This window comes from Fukomys damarensis, unplaced genomic scaffold (genome assembly GCF_012274545.1).
Source record: "Fukomys damarensis isolate Sample0158 unplaced genomic scaffold, DMR_v1.0_HiC HiC_scaffold_19, whole genome shotgun sequence".
NCBI classification, from domain to species: domain Eukaryota; kingdom Metazoa; phylum Chordata; class Mammalia; order Rodentia; family Bathyergidae; genus Fukomys; species Fukomys damarensis.
The window spans coordinates 21,006,154-21,029,064 of NW_022900931.1; the positions used below are offsets into that span (position 1 = coordinate 21,006,154).

A 22,911-nucleotide genomic window follows, 5' to 3' on the forward strand; every position below is an offset into this window, starting at 1 on the left:
TTTTTCTCTTTCAACATCCCTCACATCTGAGTTTCATTTCATGGGCTGTATCTCTTCAGCATGCTCTTTTTGTAAGCTCTCATTTTTTTCTCCTTCAGTAAAACAACAGCATTTCTAAAAAAACAATTTCACAAAAGATTCCCAAATAAGCCCCATAAATGTTACAGTTAGAAAAATCTGGCACAGGGACACAGGGTGATTTTTATTTTTGTGCTTGACTAAGAGCCTTCTGATGTCTAAACACATCTTGGGAAGAAATAACATTGCAGGAACAGACACAAGTGATACAGCCCATTGTCTGAATCACCCACTCAGCTACCTTTGGAAGAGGATTTTTCTTAGTGCTAAGTTAGCTTTTGCTTTAGCACGAGGAATTTTCCAGACCCCTTCTTGGTATTTTGCTCCCTCTGTAACAGGAGCAGTTACAAAAGCTCAGTCGCAGCATCTCAAGGTTACTGTTGTAGATTCTGATAAAAATCATTTCTCACTTCTAAAATCAAATACTAAAAAACAGGCTTGGAGCCAAGTGTGGTGGTACAATACATGCCAACCTTAGCTATTCAGGAGGCTGAGGAAGGATAATGACAAGTTTGAGGCTGGCCTGGGGAACTTAGTAAGACCCTATGTCACATGAGATTAAAAGTTACTGGGGCCAAGGATTTAGCTCAGTGGTTCTGCAGCCTGCCTTGCAAGCACAAGGTCCCGAGTTCAATCCCTGGTACAAAACAAAACAATTACTGGAGTGTAGCTCAATGTTACAGCATTTGTTTCTATCCCCAGTACCACAACAAATAAATAAAACAAATAAACAAAAAGCAGATGTGGACTGAACAATAACCACAGGAAATCTAGTAGCAAAGGAACAAATAGCTTTAAATTGTGTATATTCAATAACAAAATCCATGTTTTACAAAACCTTGGAAAACCAATGCCAAAGCTTTAGTTGACAGAATGATATGTATTCATAGTAAAAATGGAGCTGTAATTTTATATAACATCCTTTATCGACATATCCAAAACCCAAATTCTAGCAATCTTTTGTCCCCACGTTAGTCAAGCAGTGAAGAAGTTCCACACCAGTGAAGAAGTTCCACACCAGTGGCCTTAAAGAGTTGAATGGGACTGGATTCTCACCCAGGTCTCAGGTGGCAGAGAGCTGTCCAGCAGAGTCTTCCCATCACTCAGTGACAGGATGGTGGTTGAGGAAATAGATGCGCTGATTCATTATTTTTAGAAAATCTGCGGGACCCGTTGGAGTTCTAATTACTTCCTAGGTACTCAGTAATTTATTATTTTTAAATGAGGTCAGGTACCCCCATCATGATCCCCATAGGACTCAGAAACACTGCTCTCCCCGTCTGTGCCATTCTTACTGCTCTGCTGCTTCTGGGTCTTTTTCCTGCTTGTGAACTTCACCCTTTGGGGCCTCTGAAGCTTCCTGGATGTCTTGTGTGTCTTTCACCTTGGCTAAAACGGAAGTCTCTTTTCTTTCCTAGGAAAAACAGACCATAACAGCAATGAATAGAACTGAATTTCAAGGCAGCGTTTCTTTTTAAGGTGACCTCACCTGTTAATCCAGCTATCTTCAGTTCACCAGATTTAATATTTTCTTTACCACAGTAGTGCCAGAGAATTCTCATGCGGATACATAACTACCGACATGGGCAATGCTTATGTGGGCTGAGGGTATGAGACAAAGCACAGTGCAGGTGTGCAGCGATCTCGGGAAGCATCTCCGAGTGGGGGCAGTGGCCAGCAAAGTGACCTTTGTGACCATCACTTGTACATCTGGTCAACACTGCCGCTCAGAACACTAGGTGGTGACGTCTCCATGGTTACAAGGTTCCAGTCTCCGAACAGTTTCTATGTTGATGCTGCGTCTGCTTTGCAATTTGCAGACGTTAAATACAGTAACTCACTTTGAGTTGAACTGTGTCTCCCATTAGGCAGACTTTGACGCCGAAGTATTTAATATCCCATTTTGGATTTTTGAATGTCAAGGTCATTGAGGAAATTTATCACAACTCCTTCCTCTTTCTTTCTGTACTCTCATGTCCTGTCTTCTCCTTCTGCTCTTTCTTTTCGCTGCTTTGAACAAATGCTTTGCAGTGATGAAAACAGGTAGGCATCAGAAATAAAAAAACATATAAATTTAAGGCAAAAAGAAGACTGTTAACTGAAATAGTAAAAGTAAAGCCAGTAAACTTAAATTCTTCTGGTTTTACCAGCAGCATGATTTAGAAGAAATCACTTAATTTAATTTCTACCCTGTGTAAAAGCCCCACACGTAATATTTCATGATTATGATGGTATAAGAAAAAAATAGCAGATATGAAATATGTGTTTCTACAGAGGAATTAGATGTATTAATTACAATGATTACCAGATGAGTGAATTCATTTAATAAATGTCTAATGAGCATCTAATATATGCCACAAGCAAGCTAGGACCCATGAATTAATAACTCCTGATCTAAAGAAGAATGAAAATATATCTTCCATTCTAGATTTGAAAATGGCTTTTATTGAGAATAATGAGAAATATGTAAGTACAAAGGATAATAAATAAAGCAGTTTTAATAAGTTGAAAGTCAAGAAGTACATTACACAATAAGACAGTTAAACCATAGGAAAGTAAAATTTAACTCTATTTTCTCTGTCTTGGAGATCAAGCACAATTACTTATCATCGCTATGAACCTGCTATATAAAATTAGCGCGAGAAGACTTGTAAACTATACATAGTTTTGGAAAAGAATTTAAAAATGATTTTATCATTCTTGCCACTATCCTAGCTTCCCTACCTTACCAGTCTGGACAGTTTCTTAGCTGTTAAAAAGTCTCTGTTTAAACTACATGTACTCGCATGAATTTATTATGTCCTCAGTTGTTTCATCAGACATCCTATTCATATTTTCCAGCATCATTTGGGGAAAAATTGGTCCATAGAGAAAAACTTATGATAGCTTAAATTTGTGGATATTTCAATGACCCTTCTCCATACACAGGATTTTCCTTTCCTCAAATTATTGCATATATGTAGCAAAAACCAATTTCCCCTTTGTTGCTACTCAAATTAATTCAGTGGTTGTCAACAGAAGGCAAAATGAATCACAGGGAGAATTTTTTAAATATCAGAGGACAATGAAATTAGTCATAATCACCGGGGAGGGATGCTAGTGGCAGGAGACAGAAATGCTAGACTCTCTGCCATCTGGCAGGTAGTACTACTTGGTAAAGAGTTTTCGTACGTACCATCTGACTTGCTAGACTTTCATACAGGTGGAAAATAGATTATAATCATCTAAGTCTAAAGTCTAGCTCCATGTTACATACAGAATACAGAATATTCTATATGTTTTAATATATACCGAATTTTCCAGGAAATAAGTACTCATTATTTCAGTGGAAGGAGGATTGTATACTGATTTGCTCAGATTTTTTTCTAAGAGTTGCTTAAAATTTTTGAAAATTAAATCATCAATGATAATACCACCTGGTAATGATACAACTTACCGAAGGTGTTGATACAACTTAGTGGACATAGGTAGTAACAGTAACAGAAATGTCAACAACAGCAATAAAATCAATCTGAATCTGAGGAGTCCTCTAATTTGCATATAATACAAAGACAGGAGAGCATGTCAGCTAGCAGACTAAGAGATTTCAGACACAACTTTTGGCAGGCACGGTGGCACACACCTGAAATTCCAGTACTTGGGAGGCTGAGGCAGGAGGATCCCCCTAGGTTTGAGGCCAGCCTGGGTTACATAGTGAGTTCAAGACCAGCCTGAACTATATAGCAAGATCCTGTCTCAAAAAAGAACAAACAAACAAAAATCCTCCCCCCAAAACAACAAAACTTTTATAATTTTTTTGGCAAAATATATACTAACTCAAGTTATAAAAATATATAAGGTATTAGAAATTAAAATATACTATATATTTAATGATATTAAGATATAAATGTTAAATATTTGCCGTGCTATATATTAAACATATATGTTTTGAAAGAGCACTTATCTTTTAGAGATCTACACTAAATAACCCTTTGTAGGTGAAATGGCTTCAAGTTAATACAAGGGCAGAAAGAAAATTGGGATACAGTTGAGAAAGGGCCCTGATTTGTAATTGTTGACACTGTCATAGTACACAGAGATATACTATAAGTCATGGCTAGATTTTACAGTACATGTTTGAGATTATGTATAGTGACAAGGTTAAAAGAGGGAGGACCAATTCGGGTTACGCAGACATCATCATTGCGGCTGTACCAGCTCAGGCAGGAGCAGGGCCAGGGGCGAGTCGAATGGGAAATGCAGACCTGCTTAGGCAGGGTGAAGGTCATGGCACAGGTTCCTTTCTGACAGCTCCAAAAATGGGAATTTCCGTGCTTTCCATGGGAGCGAATGAAAATACAGAGACAAAAATATCTCTTCCAATGGATTTGGCCAGTAAGGGGGAGAGCCAGGATTCAGTCTCACTTTTTTGTGATAAAGACACCTTCACTACAGTTGCTGTTTCTATTTTAATTCTTTTCTAATATCTTCCTGATTCCTTTTGTGGTTATTGCCTAAAAAGTCATCCACTCCTGAATCAGCTTTACCCTCGTCTTTTTCTCTTCCCTGGTTTCAGAGTGTTCATTTTCCCAGCTCTCTGGCCCTGTGCCAGTTCTCTTTGGCATATCCCCCTCTTGGGAGAATATCGCACTTTTACATGGGGAATTGAAGACCCATAAGATTAGACAAAGGTTAAAATAGGAAGATGAAATCTGAATTTCTTGATGTAACCTTTCTACCTTGATTAAAAAATTAAAAGTGGCAAAATTTTATATTCTGCAATTTTAAAAATAGGCAAAATGTTACATATACACAATTTTGAAACAGCACAAAGAGCTGGTTTTGTACATGCTAGCCCTCTGTCTCCACATATGGAGAACATTTGCACAGCAGGGGATTTTTATTAAACTGGGAATATAAATAAAATGCCTAACATGAGTGAGGGCTGTATATAGAAAGGGGATTTTCCTTCCCTCTCCAGCCGTGGGTAGTGTGTAATTGAGTAATTTGCAGTTAAGGATTACAATATAAAACATTATGACATATTCCATCTTACAAGATTCAAAGAGTTTAGAATACAGTTTTAGGAATACCATTGCATAGCTGCACTTCCATAAAGGTAATCTAAATTCCCATTATAAAGTATCTCTGTGTTTAAAAACCTATGGGTCCATCCATTTCCATCACATAGATCTACATGGAAATAACTGAGGCTAATATTTTATGTTGAACTCAGGGCCTAACATTCAAAGAGAGACTCAAAGACCATTTGTTGGAAGGTTCAAGTTTCAGAGAGCTGTTAGGAGCCTTGCCCAGCACATAATTCAGGGGCAAAACAACGTATGTGATCCTAAGAGTGAAACACTTGTTTGGATCCTCAAACATGAGTGTTGATTTCAGCAATATGGTTTATAAATAACTGCATAGTTACTTTACCCACAGAATTTGTGCATTTTAGGACTATCCTTTATTCATAAATATTTTCTATTCATGGTATTTTAGAGGAATATAACACATACTTTTCTAGGTCTAGGCACCCCAGTCTGCTTCAGGGCACATAAATCCAGAACACTTTATCTTATTTGCAGAACACTCTGTTCTTTATAGGGTATTAAAACTATAAATAAATGTATTTATATGTCACCTATATACTATTTTTATATAGTTTTACTACCAAAATCCACCTTATATTATTTGTATATCATATACACTCATAACTGCTATCCTGCACATCTTAAAAAAAAATTAAACACCCAACAAACAGTTGAACCAAGACCAAACGGTTGGTTTTAAGATTTTGCATTGATAGAAACTTGCAATTTCATTTTCTTCTTCATGTGCAGGAGCAGCCTTTAGCAGAAAGGTGCTAGGCAACGACTCATAAAAAATGATTAGAGGACACAATGAGAACCAAGACATGTCATGTAGAGGTACAAATTCCCAACAATGAATGTAACTGTACTGCATCCCTAAAATGTACCAATAAAGTCAATTAAAGCTGAAAAAAAATGATTAGAGAACAATTTGAATGGAAAAAATTCTTGCTATTACCTGCGCCCCTTTCTCTCCCTGCCCTTCTTTTTTCTCCCCTACTTTCGCTCTCTTCCTCCGTCTGCAACAAGGCAAAGGCAGTTCTTGTTCAACCTTCTGGCTGCTTGCTGAGTCTCTGTAGCTCATGGGTCATTAGCACCCCATAGGACACTGGCTAAATATATAAAACTCGTAGCCCGTGTGAGAAGAACTGGATCAAGAAAGTAAGAATGAGTCATTGGAAACCCAAACATGAGTCTTACAGATGGCTTAGGGCACAGATATTACACTATACGGTTAAACCAAGCCGGGGGTGCAGCATCCAAGCGGGGAGGCCCTCAGCCTTTCCTCTGTTTCTCTCCAGGGACCTCACACATAACCGATCTGATCAGTGGTGGCTATGGTCAGCATGACCCATTATTGATGATTGCAGTCGGTGGCAAGGAGAGTTAGACCTCACCAGAGGAAACTAGCTATTCTTGAAGGACTCCATGAGACAATCTACTAAACGAAAGTAAATGGCAACTGGAAGTATAAACAAATTTAAGTTGTTGAAGAGAAAGTTTTCCCTTCATGTACAAATAAGAGATTAGAAATCGGGAGGGTACTAAGGATATTAAAGATTCTTGTTTTGCATAAGAGGCACCTCTAACCTTTGCTAGGAGCAGACCAGATGGTTAATAGAGTGTCTCATATCAATATAGTGTCTGCCTTGCTTGGTAGAATACACGTGTGTGAGAAAGAGGTAAAAAACCAGACATCTGAGACAGAATGAGAAAATTCATGCAGTACTAGGAAACTGGACTCTTTAGAAGAGTTTTAGCCAGATATGGATGTGTTTGTAAGACAATGACAAGATATATGTATATGTGTTTGTCTGTTTGTGAGATGGACTCTTGTTATGTAGTTCATACTGGCTTTGAACTTGCAGCAATACTCCTGCCTCAGCCTACTGAGTTCTGGGATTACAGGCGTGCACTGCCATGTTTGGCTAGATTTTTGTTGTTGTTTTGGACTTATCTTTAGCTGATCTGTTATTTTTAGCTTTGTGGTTGATTTGTGTTTTTGTCCTCTTTTGAGGACAGTTCTGAAGAACTGCTTTGGTGATTTAGAGTTAATCATAATCAGTAGTGCATAAATGCCATGACTACTGCTATTTGCTATCATTTATCATCTTTCCTAATTGATATATAAATTATCTCATTGTATCCTCATAATGACATATTATATCTTCTTGTGACAAATGAGGAAATCATAGCAGTCAGGTCATTTCTCAGAGTCATATGGCCATGAAGTGGCAGAACCAGGGTGGAGTTCTGTTCTGTCTGACTTCAGAGACTGCGTCTCAAACGTTACATCAGGGTCATCCCTCAGAAAATATCAAACACCACACAAATGCAAGACAACGGCACAGATGCGCTGCATACGCATGAAGATGTTCTCCTTGCTGTTCTGGAATTTTTTCTTTAGCTAGGATATCGGTATCTGTGAATATGAAAATTAAATCGAATGCATGACAGAATGTGATATTAATCAAAAGGACAGTCCATCAAGTGCTGGAATAACTCAGGAGAGTAGTTAATTACTTTTGCTGGTACGGTGAGGGAAGATTTCATAGAGGAGGTGATACGGGTGGACCTCAAAGAGCAGATAGGATTCCCAAGGCGGAGAATGGGAAGTGAGGTATTAATTAATTTATTCCTCCATGCAGGAATCCACTCAGCAAACGCTACATGTTTACGCTGGCCAGGAAGTCCTGATATGTACTTTTCAGGAGGGCATAAAGACGCTGAGGCAGAAGGCACAAGTGGACATGCACAGGCTACCACGTGGCCAGAGTGGAGAGAGGGCACGGGCGGCGATACAAGTGGAGGCAGAGAGACAAGTGAGGCGAGACTCCTGAATCTGGGCAAGGAGTTGACTGCATTCCCACATGCACTGCACAGCTATTTGTTTCCGGAAGATTCATAATTAGAGGAATTACAGGATACTAAAAGAAACATATTATGGTAGTATATTCTTTCTTGGTGGCTCTCAGAGTACTGTATTCTCTTTAAAAGTTGCAATCACATGGTAAAAGTTTACTCCTTCTGAGGAAAGCATCTTTATTCAGTTGGAGTAAAATTCATTTTGCTGTTGTTGCTCGGTATAGATAGAATTAAATGTTGAGCAAAATTAACAAATCAGTCTTCAGCAGCATGTCCAGGCCAACCTTGGGCATGTGATCTGTACAGTTGCGTGCTTGTTTTAATAATCTGCTTTCATGACCTTACATTTTTAAAATAACTTTTTCCCTCATTTTTTTGAGAGAGGGTCTTGCTGTGAAGTCCAGACTGGGTTCAAACTCGGGATCCTCCTGCCTCAGCCTCGTGCGTGCTGATATTATAAGTGTGGCTTTTACAACACTGAGATTCCACCTCACCCCACAAAGAATGGCTGCTATCAAGAAATCAAACAATAACAAATGGCGGGGTTGTGGGGAGAAAGGAATCCTTCTCCATTGTTGGTGGGAGTGCAGACTGGTGCAACCACTACGGAAATCAATATGGAGATACCTCAAAGAGCTGGGACTAGAGGTTCCATTTGACCCAGCCATCCCTCTGCTGGGTATCTTTCCAAAAGAATTAAAAGAATCATATCACAGTGATATATGCACACCCATGTTTATAGCGGCACAGTTTGTAATAGCTAAAACTTGGAAACAGCCCATTTGCCCATCAGTTGGAGACTGGATAAAGAAGATGTGGTTTTTCTATAAAATGGAATACTACACCGCCATAAAGAATGAGAGATTAGAGTGATTTGTAGGAAAATGGATACCTATTGAGGATATACTCCTAAGTGAAATAAATAAGTCACACACATGTAAATACTGAGTAGTTTTTCTGGTATGAAAAACTGTAATAGTACATAAGATCCTAATTAGATAATGGACAATGTGAAATAGGAAGAAAGGGGCTAAAGGTGTAGGGAAAGTGGGAAGGGTAATAAGGGAAAAGAAAAAAATAGAAGAAAATGAAAAAATGGAAATGAAGTGTTTGTAAAGGGGGAGGGGGTGAAGGGAGGGCAGGGACAAGGGGAAAAAATGAGAACCAAAGCCTGTCATGTAAAGGTACAAGATTCCAATGATGAATGTAACTGTATTGTATACTTAAAATGTACCAATAAACTCAATGAGAAAAAAATAAGTGTGGCTTTTAATTTTTTTTTTTAATTGGAGAACCTACAAATTATGTAACTAGTTCTGAAAAAGCCAGTTTAAAAACTGGTTCCCGAAGGATAAGAAATGTGATTTCAGCAAATGAAAATAAAAAAGAGTTAGTCTTTTAGGAAATTAAAATAAATGATACTGCTAAAACTAAAGATTTTTAAAAGTTGTGATCTCATATTTTACGTAAATAATTTTTTAGCTCCAGTAACCAAGGGCATTGAAGGCCATGTAACAGGAAGGGTGGTAGGGCCTACAGGAAAGACAGAAGAACACTGTCAGATTTTGGAGGGACACTTTGGGGGCAAAGGAGGGCTTCTGCTTGGATTTGCTAAGACAACATGTGCAGAATTAACTTCTCCAGGCCTCAGTTTTCTCTCCTGTAAATGGGGATTAAAAAGAACATTGTTATAAGCATATGATATAAACTACATAACTAGGTATTCCAAACCCTAAATTTATTATTGACATCATCCACGTCACTGACCCTAATGTTAAAAGAAATTTCCCTCTGTATCACATTTAGGGAGTGCTGTGACTTCATCATATTTAATGCAAGAGGCAAAGTGGTATCTATTTATAGGACTCTTTAAATGAGACTCTATGCAAAGAATGTTGTTTTTATTATCTTCCCAAAGTGTAAATATAATAAAAATCATTTTGAGGGGTCTACATGTGCCCAGAAACCACCACTTTTCTAGCATCATTGGTCTGACGACGGATACATACAGAAATTTTCAATCAGCCAGCGATCCAAACTTGAATCCTAAAGGTGGCACTGAGGAGAAGATGGTGGAATGAAAGACCGAGAGAACTTTAAAAACAGCACATGGCACGCAATAGAAGCAGTAAGACAATGGAATATTAGAGTTGCAAACTTAGAGATTTGAAAATCAAAACAAAACATTCTCTCAACTTTGAGCTACTGTGGTAGCATTAATTCTTTCCTTTTTCCTCCCTCCCTCCTTCACTCCCTCTGCCTCCCTTTCTACCTTCCTTCCTTCATGTCTTTGGGGATGAAAAGGGTAACATCGCGCCTTCACTTCCCTACTGCCCACTGACATTTTGCTGTGATAGGCTTGCCTCCCTCGGGGTATCCACACTTTGTTGCAGGGGCTGCAGTGACCTCCTGATGGCTCCACCTAATGGCTTCTTCCTCAGTTCCCTTTCGGAGACACTGACACGACCAACTGTACTTGTCCGCACCGTTTTTCCCTCTGATTCTGTATGAGGCCACTCTCTCTCGTCCTCTTTTCCATACTTTCACTAACTCCCTTTCGTCCTCTTCTTCTCCAAGTTCAGAGGCATCCCTTGTGCCAGTCCTTGCCTGTCTTTCTTTGTTTCCCTTTCCTGGTTTTCTCGGTAACTACTCCTTTGTATATCTTCAATCATTACATGTTTATGACTCTAAAACCTCTTCAGTGATGACGAAGCTTTAAAGACTGAGAGCCCAAACTGCAACCCCAAATTGCAAAGCGACAACAATGCAATTAAATCTGACTCTCTGATGCTTGGCTGCTGGGGCGACTTGGTTCGCATGCAGGGCTCTGGGTGTCTGCTAAGGCACGCGGGCGGTAGGTTCTCCAGTACTGTTCTAGCTTACGCTACTTTTCTCCTGAGCTCTAGACCAGCAATTTGAATTGCATACTGTAAGTCCCAGACTTTTTCAGCTCTGCTGTCTCTAATGATTAGGAACTTCCTTAAAGAAAATAGATAGCACTTAGTGCTACTGAATTATAGACTAAAATGGTACATTTCATGTTTTTTAACCACAATAAAACTACATCTCTGTGAAAGCTGAAAAATAATTCAACTTGTAATATGAAAATATGCACAATAAACTATCTCTGCACAGAATATGATAGAAGTAAAAGTTTTCATCCCTTCATCTAAAAATATTCAGCCTGGACTGGGGATTTAGCTCAATGGTGCTGCTGCCTGCCTCACAAGGTCCCAAGTTCGATCTCCTATACCAAAAAAATAAATAAAAAATATTCAGCTTTTAAATAAAAAAGAAAGAAAATAGAGCCCAGCCTGGTGTTGGGATAAGCGAGCCTTTAGATTGGACTAGGTATCAGCTATCTGTCCTGTGAACAAAGAGGGTCTAGAAACAATACTGTAATCTTCTGACTTCCTTCTGCGTGCGTGAGGTCTCAGTGCTTTGAAATGAACCAAGCCCGAAGTTGGCTGACCGCATAGCATTTCACTGAAAAACTGAAAATATCAGAGAGCCCTGACCGGAAGGCTGTTTAACCCAATCCTTCTGCCTAAGACTATGATGCCAATTTTTCTCTTGGTTCACTGGTGGTGAGATGGGGAATATGCTTTTAAAGGTCAACTTTGTTCCCTTGGAAAGTGACAACTACCAATAGGGTAGAATTTGTTTCTTAGCCTGAATCAGTCCTTTTCCTCACGGCTCAGTGTTGCTTTCAACATCTCTAATTGGGCCCTGGAAAGGCCTACCTTGATGGCAGTCTTTACCCAGCACATGAATTACCATGGTCTGTCGCAAGGATCATCTCTGGCACATCACAGTACAAGCCTCAACTTGAGCCTCAACTGTCCACCCCGGTCCAGTTAAAGTCTAAGAATGTCTTTCCAGGGAGACTCTATCCTTGATGTTCAGAACTTTCACAAAACTTACTACTCTTGGATCGAGCTCACATCCTGCTTCACCTGCCCCCCACAATCCCTCTCTCACCTAGCACAGAAAGGGTTGGGACATTTATAACGGAGATCCTTAGGGTAACATGATGTACCATATCCCCTTGTGCTTACCATTTTCTCTCCTACTATCACTTTCTCCCAAACAGCCGGTCCCTTCCAACCAATGACTTCTTCATCTTTGCCAAAAGTTTCTCTTTTGTTATCCCCAAATCACTTGCCAGCTTATATATTCTATCTCTACCATAACTCTAATCTCTTCCTCCATTAGCAAGTTCAAACAGAGCTTTCAATTTGATCTCTCTTGTGACTCGCCTTGACCCATGTGACTTTTTAACCAAATTAACCTGTTGTCTGAGTTACTTTTCTCTTATTGCTAAGACAAAATACCCAACACCCAAAGCTATAGGAGGAAAAGCTTATTTAGCTCACAGTTTGTAGAGGTCTCAGTCCATAATCAGATGGCTCCAAGGCAGGGTGGCACATGGCAGAGGGGTGTTACAGAGGTGAAACAGTTCACGGCTCCCACATGGTAGCAGAAACAACAAGGGACCTTAACAGTGTCTTTCTGCCCCCTTTATCTTATCCAGACCACCTGGATTAGGGCAGTAGCCAACCAATGAATATACTGGCTTAGTAATCACAGGCCCTTAGTTCCAGAACCACACACTTAAGATTCAGCCACCTCCAAAAGAGCCACCTATGACCAAATGAGGCTTTGGGGGTTTCATCTAGACCCAGACCATAGCACCTGTGTAAATCTGTATGTGACCTCTTTCTCACATTCTTGCCTTCCTTCTGAATATTCCTACTTGAAAGCAACACTAATCTATTCATTTTTCTAAGCCATGTTTTCGTCTCTAAAATGGAATTGACATCTGTTTCAGATTAAATAATAGAAGATTAAATAATAAGAATATTACATTTTCAATGGTAGTTGTTTTTAATATATCATTATCACCTTTCCCATTCATAAAGTGGTTTCTAATTCTCCTGAAACTAGATATGATTTGTATTTCTTTTGAATATCCACGAGGCACACTTTCCCTTCTTTCTCCCAATATCATCATTTTCTATGTTGTGTTTACACATGCCTAGACCAACCATAGTAGATCCCAAGCTTTCTGAGGACAGTGACCATTTTTGCAACATCTTCATTCCTTCTGTGCACAAAATAGACACCTTGCAAATATTTGCAAAAGAAAGAAACAAGATTACCACAGTGGTAATTATAGCTCATCACAATCTTTACTTACAGATTTCATCTTGATGGGGTTACAAATTAACAAATCCCATTATACCTGGAAATTACATAGTGAATCATCCATCTGGAAGGTGATTAGCTGACTCTTTTCGAGAGTGCTGGCAGGCTCTAAAGACAGGCAGACACATGAAGAAGGTGGTGCTCAGAAGGAAGAAAGGAGGAAGATATTTGACCGTGGAGAGTCTTCTTAACTCTAAAACAGAATGTATTCCCCATCCCTCTGGCTACCTCTGCACCATTATTTTGTCAAGTAGATAAAAAAAGGCCAAAAATAGAGAGTTTAATAGGGGACTTTGGCACAAAACTGGGACCCCTCAGGGACAACTTAGACTTTTTTAGCTCTGGGAGGAGAGAAAAAATAATCATCACCCCTGAGATTTTGAACCTCAGGCCTTTACTCACATAGGTATGAGGTCTGAATGCACACGATCAGTGTGATGAAATTTAGGAAGGAGATTTAATTTAAAATGTTCTCAATTTACTGTTAGAGATTGCATGTAACTGCTGGAAATGAAAGATTTTTTATAAGAAATTCAATCCAGGCCAACAGCCATGCCATAAGATGCCACTGATTTTTACAATGTATCCCAATGTCAGTGGTGTTAAAATGTGACAAATGTAAAAGCAAAGGCGTTGTTTTGTTTAAGAACCTTGAAGTTTGTAAATAACTCAATGGAGGGAGATGTAAAGTAAAATAAACCTCTCTTCCTTTCATGTTTTAAGCAGGACCAGTCACGTATCTTCTAGAGCTCAGGTAGAAAGTAATTTCTGAATTTAGAAAATAGACATCTGAGTGGGTTTGTGCTTTTCCCGTTGTCCTGTCCTGTTAAGCTCAGGGTAGGAGACTGTGGGTTTGGGAGGTGATGTTGAAAACGTATTTTTCTAATCCCAACTGACTGAATCCTTCTAATTACTAGTGCTTGGCTCCACCGCAAGACAGCCTTACTGCCTGTGCACCTGCCTAGTTGTCTACACACTTAGTTGTCCTCCCTCTCCGCATGCCAATAAATCTTGGTTGCCAGTTTGACTGGGTTAAGGGACTCCTGGAGAGGTGACTGGACCACAGGGTGCTGTATGCATCAGTGGGTTGATTCATTGGGGTGTGCTTTGAAGGATACATCTCTTGTCAGCACCTTTCCTCTGTGTTCTGTTTCCCAGGTGCCATGAAGTGAGCAGCTTTGCTTCATGACACCTTCTGCCGTGATGTTTCTGCCTTGGAGCCAGCCAACACAGGAAGAAAATTCTGTTCTGAAATAAGAATTTTCCTCCATCAAGTTGCTCATGCCAGATACTTTTTTCTCAGAAATAGGAATGCTGACCAATACACCATCTCAGAGTACAATTGGAAGTAATTTAGTCATGCAAGCAAGACATTCAACATCACAGGGCACATGTGTGTACTTATGTACTCTTGCACACTATCATAGCTCAGGAAGTCTGGCCCATCATTTCAAATCCCTGTGAGCAAACTTGAATGTGGAATTGTCCTCAATGAGAGAGTAAGGGACTCTACACAGGAGGAGGAGGAGGAAGGGTGATCTGGTACATGTACAGGGCAAATTTCAGAGATGGTGTGAGAGCTTTAGTTTCCAGAAGGATGGGAAGATAGTGACATGAGGGGAGAGTGTGCCAAAAGTAAATCGATTGACTTTGTAGGTCTTTTTTGCCCTGGGGATCATTATAGGAGCAAGCAACCAAATAAAAACAGAATATGTTTTCAGTATGACTTGAGACACTGGTCACACTGATTACATGTATATTTGTATCAGTTTAATATAAAACCATGTAGAGTAAATGCAAGGACTGTTTAGTATGGTACTTCTCGGTGATTTGAAAATTCACCACTACAGGTGTAGACTAGTACAGCTTCAGACTATGAACCAGCATTTGGTGTATTACCCTTGTTTGCCAAATCAGCACCAGAGTTTTATGTGCGGTCTATTATTATGTAACAGATTGCAGTCTTGGAATGGACTACAAGAGAATAACGAAAACACTCTTCAAAGACCTGTCTCAGGGATATTTGCTAATTAGCCACCTATAAAGTAAGTAATCAAGATCTAACTTTAATCTTATTAGCACAGTGAAATCCAAGGAAGATGCTGTAATTTCAGATTTTGAATAATTTTTTTGCTTATAAAATATGATATGGGATCTATAAATTGACTCAGACCATAAAAATTAATCAAACGGATATAATTTAGGAAGATCTGTTTGGCAGCCCCATTCTGTTCTTTGGACAAATGAAAACATGATGAGAAACGATAGCACCATGCTCAGACAAAGCACTAACCTAATAAATGTTATTATCAATCCATTTTCTTCCAAGGGAGGAGAAGCTACATGCTTCAACTCCAAAGTGTTTCTTCCTTAGGCCTTGTATTGCCTGTCAAGTAAGGCAACAAATTATTTAATGAAACAGTAGGTACTGTCAGTCATCCTGTAATTTTTCCAACTGTCTGTTTGACTTCTCCACTTGGGTGTTCTGCATGACATACTATGCCCCAAACCCAAGCTCATTGCTTTGCTCACGTCCAAAATATCCTGGAGATATTATCTTCATCTGCTTGTACTCTTAGTAAAAACCAACCAAGTTGCTTGGACCGAGAGCCTCAGACTTATTCTCAAGTCTTTCTTCTTCCTTTCAATGTGTTCAGCCAGCCATGAGGTACAGTCAAAATGTCTCTGCATCCAGACAAAACTGAGAGCATTCTCTTAAAATCATGCAAAATGTTATTAGTGCAGATTAGTTATGCAAAAATTGGTTTGGTTTTGTTATATCCACACATGTATATGATATACTTTGATTATTTTCACAGCCCTGGTACCCTCCTCCCCTTTGCACTAATATCCATAAAGCTTTCATCAAGTCTCTCCTAAACTATCAAAAGAGCCTCTAAAATCTCCTCTCTTCCCAGTGAATTTTCTAGAGTACTTACCACTAAAATTAGCAACCATAGACACATTTGTACGGGTTCTCTGAAGCCCAGAAAAGAAAGTAAAATCTCTTTAACTTGGCTGTGGTCCTTCACAATATGGCCACCAATGCGTTTCATTATCATTCTGAGCCACACACTTAATGGGCTTTATAATTAAGAAATTTCCCAGTGCCACTCAGCCTATGTTTAACTTAGCTGTCTGACTGCCTAAAATGTCATGTCCTCTTTTGTACAGTGAAAAATCCTCTCATATTCTTCAGTGCTTAGATCATAAGTCACTTCTATTTTATGGCATTTCGGGGCCATGTCCCCTCTTTCTCCTCCTTCACATCTATGTTCCCCTACATTTCTATTTCAGCATTAATTATATCATGGAAGGCAAAAGTGGTGTACAGTCAGCTTGCATTTCAGCCATACTGGTTATATTTAGCCAGTGTCTGCTTTGATTGATTGGCACTTCTTCAATACAGTTATTAAACACTCAGAAAGCACTCTGACTATGGGTATTATTTCAGATCTATCTTTGTCACCATGCTATGAAATTGAAGGCAAGGGTTTTGTGTCTTATTCATTTTCCTGTATCAAGGAATCAGCATATAGGTTTGTTCTTTATATGTTTGCCGAAATGAATAAAATATGAACAGTCTTCAAAGTAATTTTTTCAAACGCAGCATTACTTTTATTTACATATTTATTTGCCTTATGATGTTGGTCTGATCTATCATAAAATTATCACCAACTCATTTGATGACCAAAGGTACACAATGGATTTGATAAATTCAGGGCCCAACTACAGCAGGTGGTTTGGGTAATCTCATAACTTTTATTTCTTTGGAATTGGGTGGAAAAATTCTGGAGTTAGGGCTTGTACAAGCCTAGAATTAAATTTAGAAGGCTCTCTTAAAGCCATATGATTTTTTTTATTTATTAATTTTATTGAGTTTATTTTTATTAGTATATCTTAATTATACATGAGTTTTGTTTTGCTATATCCATAAATGCATATAAAATGCTTTATGTTTAGCCCCTTCTTTCCTGTTTCCCCCTCATTCCTTTACTCTTTTTTTTTTTGTTTCTAGGGATCGACCTTGGGTCCTTGTGCTTGTGAGGCAGATGGCAGAACCACTGAGCCAAATCCCCGCTCCCCTTCCTGTTTTCTAATAGGCTCCCTTCTATTTTCCTGCCATGTTGATAAGTTACTTAACCTCACTAAGATGTTTCCTTTTTTCTCAAAAAGGGGAGATGGATATCTTCACAGAGTTGACATGAGAACTAAGTGAGATCATGTATTGAAGAGTGTGGGGTATAATCCTCCATGAACAGTAACCTCTCCATTCAGACAGTCGGGGAAGGCAGGCGTTCCTTGGCAGCATCCTGTGAAGCTGCTCATGAGCCACTACACAAGATTACACGGCTGTTACTGTGAGTAGATTCTGACTGTATTGCTGAGGAATGATCATAGGGCCAGTGTTACACAGCAGGGATACGCTGAAGGCCCCAGGCAGTGCATTATTTTCCAAATGTTGTGTCTCTAAAGCAGCTGGTTTTAAAATATCTAGATTCATTTTCAGTGGAGGTGTTGAGTGATGAAGTCTGAAGAGCAACTAGGTAATACAGTTCACAGGGTATTGCTTACGGTTCTCTAGAGCACCAGAGTCAATAGAAGGCATATATTCTCAGAACATGAGAGATTAAGGTTGCAGTGCCCATCCTGGAAGCTCTCTAGAAAATCGCTGGGGTGAGTGTATAGTGACAGGTTGAAGAAACTGGAGTCTGATGTCCACAGGGAATGGCAGTAGCAGCCAAAAATGCACCTGTGGAAGTAGAACTGAGCTTTGCAAGTGAAGGCTGACTTCTTCCTTCTTCCTTTTCTCATTATGTCTGGTCTTTAAGACCATTGGGTGGCACCGCTCACAGGAAGGACAGGTCTTCCTCTTTAGTTTGCCAGCCTATATGCCAATCATGTCTGGAAACGCCCCCACAGACATACCTAAAAGTGTGCCTTACTAATTTCTCAAGCATCTCTTGAAGTCAAGTTGAGAAGATTAATTCTCACAAATGTCAAATGTCATGACTGGTAATGTTAGCACAGTTATATTATTTCTCTGACTTTCTAACCTATTAGGACCAGAAAAGATGATTCCTAGACAAAAAAGAAATTAAGCACCTCCAAATCACAAAATTTAGTAACAAACCCAAAGGAAAAAATGAAATAGAAGTTACAAATACATCATTCTTTTAATTATGTTCTATTATCTAGGCATCAACTTCTAACTTGAATTAATGGATAGAAATAAATGATTTTATAAAGTATTTAATGTAGATTAGAAAATGAATTTACTTTTATTTATACCTCATTTATTTTATTCCCCCTTTTCTACCTCATCCTCCTCTATAAAAGGGATAAAACCCTGGAACTATGGGTCCTACAGCCAGTAAGTATGAAATAGTTCCTTCTGAGGAACAGAAAGATTATATGCTAACTCCATAGAGATTTTCAGGAACTAACTAGGGTACCAACGTGATCAAAAGGAGAATTCAAGGCAAGATCTTGGAGTGGTTTCTTCACTTTCAGTCTGCTTCACAATATTCTGTAGCCATGAGTAGTCCAATCTACATATTTGCGGTAGTGAGGATGTGCAAAGTTTACTTTCAAGATTATCACTATATAATGTAACAATGATATTAGCTGTTATTTGCGTATCTGTTCATCATCAAATTTCATACAATGATATCATTCAACTTAGACAGCTCTGTCTTCAAATGGTGATCTTGCTCAGAAGCCTACAAAGCATCAAGCAAAAATACTTAGATTCTATAATTAAGAATAATTTTACTGTCAGCTTCAATAGGAAATAGACATGAACCAGAGGAATTAAATCTTCACATTTCTAAAACATTTCTTGGGCCTTTGCTCCTGCTTCCTTTCCTAACTACAAAAATGGCCAAACAAGCAAACAAGCAAAAGATTGACATTATTCTAATGGAAACTGTTCAACAGCTTAAACAAAAAGTTACAATTTGACCCAGCACTTGCATATATAAACCCAAGAGAAAAGAGAATTTACACAAATAGGTGGATACAAATACTCACAATAGCATTATTCATGACAGCCAAAAGATAGAAAGAACTCGAATTTATCACCCACTGAGCGGTTAAACAAAATGTGGTATGTTTATACGATGGAGCATCCTTGGCAACATAATAAAGTGCTTCTGTTTACTACATTGACAAGCTTTGAAAATAAGAGCTAAGTGAAAGAACCAGACAGGAAAGACCACACATCTGAATCAATTTGTAAGAAATGTCCAGATTAGACAAATCTATAGAGACAGGAACTAGATTAGTTTTCCTTGGCTGCAGGTGCCTAGGGAGCGGGCAGGGGGCAATGGTTGATAGGTATAGAATTTCTTTTGAGAACAATGAAAATGTCTTAAAATCATTTGTCAAAGTGGGTGCACATTCTATGAAGAAGGGAAAATATTGAATAGCACATTCTGTTTTATTATTATTTTTTTGGTACCAGGGATCGAACTCAGGACCTTGTGTTTGAGAGGCTGGTGGCGGAAGCACCGAGCTAAACCCCCGGCCTTCAACAGCACATTTTACATGTATGTTATATACATTACCTCTGAAGGCCACTTAATAATAATAATGTCATTATAATTATTTTTAAGGTTATATTTCCAGTGTTTTTCATAGCGTCTGAGATAAAACATGTTCCTTATAGGATAAAGGAACACTTTCTATATGTTAATTTAATACATAAGGAATGCTCATTAGGGTGTTCTTGCCCAGTATGTAATATACTTTTGTTTTTGCAGTAAACCTCACATTTTAAGATACATAATTCCTCCCCTGTTTATTGCAACATTATTTATAATTTTCACCTCCATGTCCTTCAGTGGGTAAGTGGATGTGGGCACAGTCAGCAAGGCCGCAGGTCTGGGGCTGGCTAGGCCCTTTGGAGCTCAACTCATGCTGCTGTGTGCCCCAGATGTCAGACATGGATTTAACTTCTGCCGTCCTCGGTTTTGCTCTTGCTTTGGTCCCATCCCCGTTTTTTATTCCTCCCCTCCTCCCTTTTGGAGTGGGGATGTTTATTCTGTACCACTGTGTATTAGAAGTATGTAACTTGTTTTATTTTTTTATTTTTACAGGGTCTCATAGCTGAGAGTTTGCATTCAGTTTCAGAAGAGACTCTGGACTTGGGCATTTGAGAAATGCTGGAACTGTCAAGAGTTGTGTCATTCGTCAAGAGGGACTTAACCCATTTTGCATTGTGAGATGGGCATATTCCTGAGGAGAATCAAGGGTAGAAGGCTATGATTTGGGTCTTAAATGTGACCCCCAAAACTCATGTGCTCAAGGCTTGGTTTTCAGCTGATGGCACTAATGGAGGAGGTATAAATTTAAGAAGAGCGGCCAAATTGGACAGAACAGGTCCTTGAAATGTGCCCTCAGGGACTATATTCTGTTCCCAGCCTCCCCTACTCCTTGTCTCCAGTTCTACACTGTTATGAGATGACCAGCCTCCTCTGCCATGTGCTCCCACCATGACATCCTGCCTCACTGCAGGTCAAAAAGCAATGGGGTACAGCTGACCATGGCCTGAAACCTCCATTTTGCTCTCCAATTCTGAGACTTCATTGTCTTTAGATCTCACATATAAGTGAGATTATACCGTATTTGTTGTTTTATGTCTGATTTATTTCATTTAACATAATGTCATTCAACTTCACCCATAATGTCGTAACTGACAGAATTTCCTTCTGTTAAGGCTGCATATTATTACATTGTTTCTATATCCCATATTTCCTTTATCTGCTGTGTTAGCCTTCTGTCGCTGTGACAAAATACCTAAGAAAGTCAACTTACAGGAAGAAAGATTTATTTTGGCTCATGGTTTCAGAGAGTTGGGGATGGAGGATGCTGGTTGGGGAGATAGATGTTGGTTAAAAGACAAAGTTTAAGTTAGGAGGAATCATTTTAAGAGATAGGTTATATAATATGTTGATTCTAGTTAATAAAAATATATTCATTTTGAAAATTACCACAAAAGATTTTAGGTGTTCTCACCACAAAAAAATAAGTATGTAAAGTTATAAAAATAAATATTCATAAGTTAACTAGCTTAGTTGACCACAGTATGTTTCAAAACATCATGCACATGACAAATATGTACAATTTTGTCAATTAAAAGAATTAAATGTGTGTAAGATAACATGATGAGCTTGTTAAAATCCAAATTCTAGAGCTCTGGCATTAGAGATCCATTTCAGAAGGTGTGGGATGGGGCTCAAATGCCTGCATTTTTAAGACCTTCTTTAAAGCACGGTGCAAATACTACTTTAAAAAGATTGCAGCAGCATCTAAAAACAGAAGCTGTGTTCTCTGGAAAAGTTGTGGAGAAGTAGAACTACTCTGTTTTTTAGCATTGATCAGGGGGAGAGGCAGGGAGAATGCTTTTATACCTGATTTGTGTAGGGTGAAATACACACTCCATATTTTAAAAAATCATCTCATTTTGCATATATATAAGAAATAATGAGTAAGCTGCCCCAAACTAATGGCCTATTTTTAATTTTTGCGTTGTGGTTGAATTAATGAATTTATCTAAAATAGTCTATCAAGAGAAAAGGAAATGCTCAGAACAAGCTCTCAACGTGCAGGAGAATCAAAACTTCACTGGCTCTCAATATATTTTTGGAAGTAGTAGGAAACCTCTCACAAAACCACATACCTGAAAAAAAGTTTAAAAGTACAGCAACCTAAAGTTTGTATTTAAACAATTTTCAATATCAATATTCTCTAAGTACAATTGTATGGGAAAGCATCTGTATTTGATTTACATAATTATTCTTATATTTCCCCTTAGTTATAGAATTTTAGAGTTGGAATCCAATTTGAAATGTCTTTAAAGTGTATACTGATAGCACTCCTGCATATTATATGATATATATTATATATATTATATGATATATGCTCTTAAACATAAATATACTTGGAATACTTTTAGTTAGTGTGGAAGCATCAGTTTTATTTCTCCTTTTTACCCTCGTTTTAATTCGTCACGGAGTCCTATCCTATCTCATTATCTAACATGCTATGGATTTCACTCTGTCTTTTTTATTCCCAGTGATTCCAGTATAATATTTTGTCCTTTTTAACTCATACCTGGATAAACATTTCAGCCTCTGCTGGTGGAGGGAACAAAGATCTGAGGCAGCAGCTAGTGAAGAGGCCAACAGAGGCTGGGCCAGAGGGAGGGTAGAGAGTGAGGTGATGGGAGTGAGTGAGAGCGGATGAAGGGGCTGGGTTCTCAGGGCCTTATCTGTCAACAAGAGGACTCTGGCTTTTACTGCAAAATAAAAAGAAAGTCTAGGGGTGGGGTGTCGGCCAAGGAGTGACTGGACAAGCCTTCTGTTTTAAGACCAGTCTGGCTCCTCTAGTGCAAACAGCCAGGGAGAGAGAGGTGGGGGGGGCAGAAAGATCAGAGAGGAGGAGACTGTGGCCATCATCTAGGGAAAGCTGTTGACACAGCGCGTGATTCATAAAGAAGTGATGAGAGGTGGTCAGACTAGACCCAGTCTACAAGCAACTTTGGCAGAATTTGCCGGTAGTTTAAAAGTGAACTGTGAACTGCGAGCAAAAGAGGAGACAAAATGACTCCAGGGGTTTAGAATTGAGCTGCCAGTTTACACACACACACACGCACACACACACACACACACACACACCATATATA

General features: G+C 38.9%; 1 protein-coding gene across 1 annotated transcript in view; it reads right to left on the reverse strand.

Annotated features, from left to right (window-relative positions):
• Lmntd1 (lamin tail domain containing 1) overlaps positions 1–22,911 on the reverse strand; it is a 384,388-nt gene that overhangs the window by 49,619 nt on the left and 311,858 nt on the right. Inside the window, exon 5 of the mRNA XM_033766294.1 lies at positions 1,135–1,492. Coding sequence (XP_033622185.1) covers positions 1,135–1,178 — 44 coding nt within the window. The 5' untranslated portion in view covers positions 1,179–1,492. The remainder of the gene's footprint in view (positions 1–1,134; positions 1,493–22,911) is intronic.